The sequence below is a fragment of the Pecten maximus genome, chromosome 2 (assembly GCF_902652985.1).
Source record: "Pecten maximus chromosome 2, xPecMax1.1, whole genome shotgun sequence".
NCBI classification, from domain to species: domain Eukaryota; kingdom Metazoa; phylum Mollusca; class Bivalvia; order Pectinida; family Pectinidae; genus Pecten; species Pecten maximus.
In genome coordinates, this window is record NC_047016.1 from 38810653 (window position 1) to 38821391 (window position 10739).

The window sequence follows — 10739 nt, forward strand, 5'->3', positions numbered from 1 at the left end:
TATTGTACCTGTTCAGCTCTGTAAGAATTCAAAATAGGCAGCTTAAATATATTTTAGTTCAAATACTAAATAAAGACTTAAAAACAACACAAGGTCATGGGGCCTTTTTTATTTCCAAGAACACAAGTAGAGTATTAACATAAACATGCAATATTTATATAATTTATCTTATTTGGGCTGCACATTAAGTTGGCTACATGTATTTATAAATATGTAGAATAAATACGACAAGCAACGATGATTTTAGCACATGAGTTCAATCTATGTAAAATGCTGATTACTGGTAGATAGTACCATATACAAAAAGACAATTACCCATGCTGTGCAATGCAATATGAAAGGAAGACAATAATTCAGCAACAAATTCTAAAGTTGAAACCTGCATTATATATGAATCTGATGATATGCCCAAGTCTGGTAACAGGCTCACGCAGGTGTATACACTGCCCTCCAAAAGTTCTGTTACACTTGAAACATTTAAATCAAATGGCTAGCCAACAAAATTTGAGAAAAAGTGTTGTAATATCCGTAAGATAGTCCATTTGTAAGTGACGACTGCAAATGATTTGAAAAATACCTCACCTCTTTGAAGTTGCAGGGAGAGGGAATGGAGGGTACTATTTTCCATAATGTTCAAAAATGAATGAAAATATTGGGGTTTTTTTTTACTGACACAAATATCAGTAATTGTTTAGCTGATTAACAGTAAAATGTTGCATTTTGAGGATTTCCATTGTAACACAACATATGCACTGTTGAAAAATGAACATGAACATTTGAAATCGTGAAAAAAAAACATCCTAAGAAGTTATGATTCTAACAAATTGTAATAAAGACTTTGCTATATTTTTCGTAATAATTGTAACAGGACTTTTTGGAGGACAGTGTATTGTAGTTCAGTGAAAATGCCATCAAGCCAACTCTCTACTTTAGAGTCGAAGGTTGTAATATTTATCCAAAGCCAGATATACTACGTATATTGATCCAGTAATAAGCTCATGTCTGTATCACACAGGTCTATATTGTAGTTCAGTAAAGTTGCCAACTCTCCACTTATGAGTCAAAGGTTGATCTACCTTATTCATCGAAAGTCAGACACCACAGAGAAACTTGTATGCCATGGTAACCCTATACCCTGTGATGTCTAATCACCTAGGGGGACAGGATATATATTATCCACCCATTAGGGTGGTCGGGTGGCACAGTGGTAACACACTTGCCTGTCACCTAGGCAGTCGGGGTTCGATTCCCCGATTGGACATGAAAAGGTATGGGGTCACCTGCCTGACCACATAGGTTTTCCACGGGTACTCCAGTTTCCTTCCACAACAAGACCCTTCACGCACTTCCATCCAGGCCAACAAGCATGATAAATATAAGTTGATATAACAGTAGCTTGTTTCGAAATTGTTGTAAAATAAATAAAGTTTACATTTACATATCAAGTTTCATAGTAACTTACCAAGTTATCAGAATTAAATTTCAGCAGTAAATGTACATTAATACCAAACAACCATTTCCAGCAAAAAAAAAAAAAAAATTGATAAACAATAAGGTTACTAGTGACCACCCCTTGCTATACAGGTTTACAAAACTGAACTGTGGTTGAGCCCTCTGTATATTTTGGAGTGTTCATCAAAACAATTTTTGGTTATCACAACCAATCAAAATTTTGGTATTAAAAGAATTCAACTTATAGTTACACATCAGGTTATGTTACCAGACCCCTAATGAATCAATATTCCTTAACTCCAAACTGAACATTTCTCATAGGAAATCATGACATAATTTAAAGAAAGTTTCTTAGCTAAGATTTCCCCCCTTCAATCCAATAATCCAAAATATTGAATTATGAAGTTACCTTATGTAAGCAACATTGATGAAACAGGTGTGGTATTTAAGACTTTGAAAATTTCTAGACACTTTAGAATACTCCAACATCACTCATATTACTCACAGGGACTTGGTATAAAATCCCCATCCCTGTGTAAATGTATAATCATGACTATCGCATACAAGGATTTTGTACCATGTCCCTGTAATTTTACACCTTATACACATGTGACATATAAACATTACTGAAAATTTGTATACTGAATGATTATGAAACACCAACAGCTTTAAGTTACAAATCACGAACAACTGGATATACTTTAATTTATACCAAATGGCTATCAGCAGGTGCTAGTTCCTTCATGTAGCAGTTAAAACTATACAGAATTCCTCTTCAGAGCCATTTTACTTCGACCAAGTTTTCACCTGGTTATAAGTTTCTTGGATGCCTAACCCAGTTTTAGGTCTCCCAGATATTTGAACATGGTTATAAGTCTCTCAGATGTCTTACCCAGTTTAAATTCTCTAAAATGTCTTATCAGGCTACAAGTCTTTCAAATATCTTAGCCAAGTTATAAGTCTACCAGATGTCTTAACTTGGTTATAAATCTCTCAGATGTCTTACCCAGGTTATAAATCTATCAGATGTCTTAACCTGGTTAAAAGTCTCTCAGATGTCTTAACCTCGCTATAATCTCTTGGATGTCTTAACCTGGTTATAAGTATCTCAAATGTCTGAACCTGGTTATCTTATGATCTCTTGGATATTTTAACCTGGTTTTACGTCTCTCACATGCCTTAACTGCTTAACCTGGCTATAAGTTTCTCAAATGTCTTAACCTGGTTATAATATCTTGGATGTCTTAACCTGGTTAAAAGTCTCTCAGACTTCTTAACCTGTTTATGATCTCTTTTATGTCTTACCCAGGTTATAAATCTCTCATAAGTCTCAACTGGTTTTAAGTATCTCAACTATCTTACCCTGGTTATAATCTCTTGGATGTCTTAACCTGGTTACACGATGCAAGTCTCTCTGATGACTTCATTTTCAGGAACAAAATATTACATATAGACAACAATGATACATCTATGTATATGAACAATAAGTCAAAATCAAATTTCACTAAAACAGCTCTTGTCACTTCTTTAAACGAATCCTTACACTTTCATGGCAGTGTTTTTTCCATTACAGCATGAAAATGATCTGAATACTGCTGTAACAAAATATTCACTTGAGAAAAAGGGGAAAGAGAAATAATTACAGATATTTAACACATCATACTGGACACGAGTCTCTGCTATCGTTGATAATGATAATTATACATTTCAAATGACGCCATGCAGTGTAGTGTACAAAACAGCCTTTACAAATAGAACAGTTGCGTTGTGTTATGTAGTAAATATCGAACTATGACTTCCTTGTTGGAGCTAATAATTTGACGATTCATAGTCATATGACATTTGATTCATTGTCACATGACATTTGATTCATTGTCACATGACATTTGATTCATTGTCACATGACATTTGATTCATTGTCATATGACATTTGATTCATTGTCACATGACATTTGATTCATTGTCATATGGCATTTCATTGTCATATGACATTTCATTGTCATATGACATTTGATTCATTGTTATATGACATTTGATTCATTGTTATATGACATACGCTTCATTCTCAAGACATACCACCCATTGTCATATGACATTCGAATCATTGTCATACAAATGTATTTGGTTCACTTCCATATGACATTTGATTAATTGCGATATTACATTCATTTCATTGCCATATTGCATTTGATTCATTGACATATGACATTTGTTTCATTGCCATATGACATTTGATTCATTGTCACATGACATTTGATTCATTGTCACATGATATTTGATTCATTGTCACATGACATTTGATTCATTGTCATATGGCATTTCATTGTCATATGACATTTGATTCATTGTTATGACATTTTTTTCATTGCCATATGACATGTGATTCATTGTCACATGACATTTGATTCATTGTCACATGACATTTGATTCATTGTCATATGGCATTTCATTGTCATGACATTTAATTCATTGTCATATGACATTTGATTCATTGTTATATGACATACGCTTCATTCTCAAGACATACCACCCATTGTCATATGACATTCGAATCATTGTCATACAAATATATTTGGTTCACTTCCATATGACATTTGATTAATTGCGATATTACATTCGTTTCATTGTCATATTGCATTTGATTCATTGACATATGAGATTTTTTTCATTGCCATATGACATTTGATTCATTGTCATATGACATTTGATTCATTGACATATGCCTTTGATTCATTGTCACATGACATTTGATTCATTGTCACATGACATTTGTTTCATTGTCATATGACATTTGATTCATTGTCATATGATGTTCGATTCATTGTCATATCACATTACCACCTTTGATAAGGATGATGGTGACATGTTGGTGACATGTTGGTTAGTCTCTAATCAAGACAGTTTCATAGTATTCATACCAAATAACTACCAACAATTACATTGTATAGTAAAAGTAAAATGATAATTCTTTCTCCCATTTTGAAATAGAAACCCTTGTAACTTCTAAAACAGCAAAAAAGGACGAATTCAAGAAAAAAATGAGTGTTCATACAACATGCTTGTTTAATACATAATTATCAGTTTTAGGGACTGAAGTTTTCGTTCTATTCACAATTGTTATCAAAGATGTCAATCTGATTAAAATTGTATCTTGATCTGTGCTCCAGTTCCATAAACTGCACTCGGCTTTGTCAAGATCTTGACAGAAATGGATTTTAATCGGACTGTCAAGCTGTGTGACAAAGATACAGATGTATCTTGGTGAAGCCGACCATATTTAGGTCAGAGAAATGCAGCATGTATAAGCAGGACAAGTTTACACAATTCATTAATTAACTGAAGCAGCAACTTGTTTGCTTCATTTTTACAAACTACATATTTTTCCACATTTATGATTTATTTTGTAAGTGATTGGAGTCTTCCTCCAGGGGGATTCAATGGCCAGTCATAAACTCTCAATTATCATCCAACATACAGTAATCTTGAGAATGATGAAGTCACCCGTTACGAACTTGCGATTATCACACCACACAATAATTATACATGTTCATGCATAGAAAGTTCTTTGACATATCATAGACTAGGAAAGCAGTTGTTTGAGTAACATAACACAATTCCATGACAATTACCGGTAATATTACATTGCATAATATCTTCATCTCATCAACGTCACTGTATGCTGGTCCTCGCACCATTCTCGGGATCCATCAATGAAATGCCTCTAAATTTAATTTGCTATATGCCAATCCATTGTAAACATCCTAAAACCATGCATGTTTTCTCTATTGTATGGTTTTGGTGCACATTTTCGCTATTTGAAATTTGACTGTCAAAGGCCAGCCCTTGTAAACTGAGTTTATCTAATTGTCCATCTTGTAGCATCCTCACTTTGCCAGCAACACAAATGGTTTACTTTCGTCGACCTTGTTAGTACGGATGTGAAATGCTGGCGCAACCCAGGCTCCACATGGACACTTCTCTCCTGTAAACAAATCAAGAACACCTGGTATAATTCATATGTAAATCATAGAACGTCAGAACATTGACATTATTTCTGGGTAAACATTGAGGTCGTCGCTTTTATTCTCCCTAAGACTCTATGCCTAGCTAAAGTACTACACTTGTACATATTTCACTTCCTCAATGGTAAGTGAAGGAAATTATCTGAACAACAACAATAGAAAAATTCCTTTGTTACTCTGCCTTGATATGATATAAAGTAAATATCAACAGTGTTTTGTTGCTATATGATGGACTTGTGCTTAGTAGCTATGCTATACAGTATGTTGAGTGGATACATAAGTACTACAATTCTCAGTACACACAGTAAATCCTAGTCTAAATGATTCTTACTCTATATCTGCTCTAAATTGTAACATGTAAAAAGAAACTATGCATTTGGAACCTGTTACCTAGTATTCATTTATAACAACTAAAACTTACCCGGTACTTTATGTAGTTCACACAAAAATATTTTCCAGATCTATGAGAAAACAGTTACCTGCTCTTCACGACAACTTGAATGCAATAGGACAGTACTTACCATGCCATACAAAAGATCCAATTTTAGAACTACACTTTGGACAAGATAACTGGAATAAAAAAAAACACACTTACAAATCAATTTTCAATCTTTCTTTGTTTATCATAGAAAATTGTGAGGTTTTGATATTTAAGGTCGGATTGATCTAATTACTGGAGCAAGGAAACTCCCACAACTTCTGATTTTAATGTGTCTGGGCAAAACATCTATAGAGGTTAATTCAACAATCTAATCAAAATGTTCAATTTCACTGTATCATACTGAGCTAAATTGAACATTAAATTCTTTAAGCAAGCTAATCTTGTTTTGAGTTTCACTTTTTCTGTCGCTAATGTTGTTTTGAGTTTCACTTTTTCTGTCGTAAAGTAAGGTGTTTGACACAAATTTAAAAAAATCAGAGATTCAATATTGGAATTGTCCTTTGGACAACTTGCTAGGTAAATTTTGTTTTATATAATTCCTGTAGTGGTAAAGGTTTGATATGAACACTTTGTACCTTTCCAAGAGGTTCCGATATAGAGTCGGCCATCCACCGGACTGGTTCTATAAATAGAGATTGCCTACACGTAGTCGTACTCTCCCCGCTTTCAACAGCCTCTTTCCGACTAGCCGGGATTCTACTTCTCCAATCAAAGGCAGCTTCTCCTTCACCAACGTAGTGTGTAATTAATCCAGACTTTTTAAATAAAGCTTGCCTGTAAATATCAAGCAAAATACAATATTGAATATAATTCAGAGTTGAAATATCATCTGATGAAAAGTTTCCATTTTTAATTAAATAAAGTTTTCTTGGTAAAGTCTACTAAAACTGACCTTAAACACAGACTTTAAGTTTCTGATTTATCACCTTTTGATCAATTACCTGGTAAATAGGCGACCTATCAAAATTTTGGAGGCTGTCTTGGCAACGACCCCAAAATTACAAGTTTGATCTTTCGGAATTTTGATGTTGAGCTATATGCATATTTGAATAAAAAATCAATAGAAATGATTACCTGCACTTCTTGCATTTGTAAACTATATCCTTGTTATCGGACTCTGATGGATTGGCTGTCAACTCATCTGGACTGAAAGTTTCATCTACTGCAAATAGATGTAGCAGAAACATAAGTTATTACTACTCCACAAACATTCAATAATCTTTGATACAGTCACAAGGAAAATTTCAGTGAAATTATAAAAAGGCATATTTTGTTTTCAACAAGTTTTTTGTTCAACATTTCAGCTGGAAACTATGGACCATTAGCTTATAAGACAACAGAATGGGCCACAAAGAAATCCTATCTTATTATTTTTCAATATTTCCACTAAGGAATGAAAGCGGAACACCTGGCTTACTGGAATAAAAACTCTTAAAATTACATATACAAATACACCACACAAGGGAAAGAGAAATTTCCCCAAAACAATTTCGTAGGAGGCAGCTTATATATGATGTATAGCAGATACATCAGATTAGATTTTTTTGTAAATATGCGATCAATCGTTTTTGTCACATTTGATTTAGAATTAATTTACATTATACAACATGTTGAAGGTATAAGGTGTCAAACGATAAACTTACAATCATAACTGTGAATTTTCAGTGCAAGTTTTTTGAGGCGATATCGTCGAAATCTTTCATTGGTTGTGTCAATCGTATTACCCATCTCTTCGTACAGGAGGAGCTGATCTTTGAACCCTTCATTTGGACTGTGGGTAGTGAAAAGTGGAGAAAAGGCTCTTTATATAAATTAAGATTTACAGAGTCTGTTCTTGCAAAAATCAATTCCCACCACTAATTTGTCTGCAGAGTAATTACAATATTTAGCCTGCAATCAGCCCAGATGGTCAAAACATTCACTTTAACAAAATTTTTCTTTTATTAGTAAATATTTTGAACCTAAAATGCATGAATGTTATTTATCTTATGCATTGGTTTATTGCAGAATAGACAGCTATAAATATTGATTCACTTCAGACCTAAAGTAAACTTTACATGGAACAAGTAAAAGTAATAAAGACACTTGCAACATACAATAAAACTAGATTCAAAAGTTCTAATAATGTGCCAAATACACCCCACATGTCCTTATATACTAAGATATCGCTGACGCGAAGTTCTTGTTGAATATCTGTACACCCGTCAATAACTCCCCAGTCAAATTTCCAGTCTAATACATATTAAAATAGATACAGACACACCCAGGACATTTATGAAACTGAACATAGTTTATACCCATGGCACAGTACAGTGAATTATATTACATCACAGACAAGAATAACACACCTGTACACATGCACTACTGACTAGTGTAATACAAACACCAGGTTACACTTCTAAAATAAGAAGTTTTTTCCCAATAATGTTGATTTGATCATCAGTATGTCTATCCTCTGATTAATGTAATTAACTTGATTAATACTTACTGAACTATTGATCTGCGTTGACGGACAAATCCCAAAGCCTCACCATAACCCATCTGTTTCTTTTTCATTAGATATGCTATCACCATTGTAGCACTTCTTGAACAGCCTGCCAAGCTTACAAAAAAAAAAAAAATAAATAAATCAAAGTTGCCTCTGCATATTAAAACAAAAAGTTTTCTGAAAAAATACAGCTATCTTAATTTTACCAAATTGTTTGTCATTACCAAATGAATTCAAGTTACAGTGTATACATTTTTCGTATGATAAAATTAAAAATTACAGCAACTCATTTTTTAAATCATTTTAAAACAAAACTGGCAGTATAGCAAAATACAATCAAATGCAAAATGTAATGCTAATGATCTGTATTTACAGTGTATTTACCAATACCTGCATAGTGTGTAGTTAATTTCATCATTTGAATTGGGGTTTCAAATATTTACTATTTATTAACCTTTCTTATAAGTATTATGAAGTATATAGAAGTATTTTCAGTTGACAATTTGTTTCAAATAATATACATACCAATGGACCAGAACTGAACCATATCTGATCCCTTCATCTATGAACTTGATACATTCTTCAAAGTAGTTAAGTAAGTCTGTGAACTCCAGGTCGAACCCGTGAATGAACTTGTACTTGAACTGCTCACTGACAGATTTGGGAAGAGGGGAGTTGTTCACAGTCAGTATGTGTGTTATTCCTCCAGCCTTTAATCGAATTATATCTTTTGCTGCACTCCAACTTCCAAGATACAGGTTTTTGATAATCTCATTAATGTCCAGCACTGTTTCAGCCATTGTTCAAGATGTAAATTTATAACCTGTGAGGAAAACCAAAACATGCATAATATATGTATAGTTAACTTAATTTTGGTAAAAGTTTTGGAGATTTTACCAATATTCTTGTTGAAAATTTCATTGAAATATCCCGTTATACTATACATACTACAGGCATTGAACATTATATATTTACATTTGTCTGGCATTGTCACTATGTAATCTGTTTGAGAGCTCTGGCATTGATGTACATAATGCCATCCATCATGCGCTACACTTATCAGTGTATTAATACAACACAAACTGGAACTACAAAATAAAAATATGCTATTTGCGCATTACGTGGATAATAAAATGATTAACAAAATTGAGGGTTTTAAAAAAAAGTTTTCCATGTACTATTTCGTTTGCCAAAAAGCATGTGACCATGTTCCGGCTGTTTCAACGACAGACAAAAAATATGCTGACTGTCGGTTAGGCGGGAATTATGAATTTTAAATATGAATTATAGCATTTAAAAAATAAAAAAGTAAAAGGAATGTAAATATAAACGTTGAACTGTTTTTGTAAGGTATTTTTGATCTATTTGAATGCCAGAGCTATGTTGTTTGCTTGCAAAGCTCTGGCATTCAAAAAGATCATAAATACCATACAAAAACAGTTCAATGCTTAAATATATGAAACTCCAATTGTAATCCAATAGTTTGAAAACCCTGATTTACTCCTATAACATTAAATTAGAATTGTTCACGAATTAGATATGTTTTTATTTTTTTATTTAAATGAACTATATAAGGTTGCGAGCCAATATTGATTATTAACATATATGCGTACATATTTTATTTTGACAAGCCTAGGCTAAAGCAGCAGTAAATTAAATTACATAAATTAAGATTCAATTTCGTCAAATCTTCATAAAATAACAGTATGTGTTAGCCTGTAGGTATTAAAATGTTCTTATATTCGTATGAATACATGTAGGTTGTAAGTAAACATATTTTGATAATAACTTCATGTTGAAATCATGATTTCTTTGAGGTGACCGTAGTTTCGATTTTGATTAACTGACAGTGACAGCTCCTGCTGTCAACCACTCGTGTCATCTTCAGTCGGCAAGAGTGGCTAAATATATTTACTTCATACAAATTCATCTGTATCTAACATAACTCAGAATGAATGTATGTTCATTCTTACCTTTTTGTTAATGGTAGCCCAAGGGTTGAAGACGTAGTATTACTCACTGCTTCAGTAATTGCTAATAACATACGTGGAAGTGACTAACGAGGTTGTGCAATGGGCGCCGACATTTTGAAAAAGAGTCATACGAAGGGCAATAACTCTTGGTCGATACTTGCAACGTGTTCGTCCGTCAATGGCCTACTGTAGGCAGGTCTACATTAATTATTTAAATATATTCAGTCCACACTAAGAATTACTTATGGAAATTATAATATATGCCATTGAAATTGGAATAGATAGTTATTTTTCTAGATTGTACCAAAATGGCAGAAAGCATGTAACATTTGTGTAGGCCTATAAAATGACTAATAATTTTG

The 10739-nt window shown here is 33.1% G+C and overlaps 1 protein-coding gene across 1 annotated transcript; it reads right to left on the reverse strand.

The window, feature by feature from the left end:
- Positions 1–89: 89 nt before the first annotated feature.
- Positions 90–10501, reverse strand: LOC117322025 (dual specificity protein phosphatase 12-like). The gene is made up of 8 exons (XM_033876729.1): positions 10378–10501; positions 8930–9227; positions 8405–8518; positions 7560–7687; positions 6991–7078; positions 6492–6690; positions 5996–6044; positions 90–5434 (listed from the first exon to the last, which is right to left on the reverse strand). Exons 2-8 carry the CDS (start codon positions 9202–9204, stop codon positions 5337–5339), a joined length of 951 nt encoding a protein of 316 aa, XP_033732620.1. The 5' UTR covers positions 9205–9227; positions 10378–10501; the 3' UTR covers positions 90–5336.
- Between the last annotated feature and the right edge of the window lie 238 nt (positions 10502–10739).

Excerpts from the sequence above, each read along its gene's own strand:
- LOC117322025 (XM_033876729.1), bottom strand. The coding sequence starts at position 9,204 with ATGGCTGAAACAGTGCTGGACATTAATGAGATTATCAAAAACCTGTAT. Across the intron at positions 8,519-8,929 it reads GGTTCAGTTCTGGTCCATTG|CTTGGCAGGCTGTTCAAGAA; the intron begins GTATGTATATTA and ends TTTTTTTGTAAG. Across the intron at positions 5,435-5,995 it reads TGGATCTTTTGTATGGCATG|GAGAGAAGTGTCCATGTGGA; the intron begins GTAAGTACTGTC and ends ATTTGTTTACAG.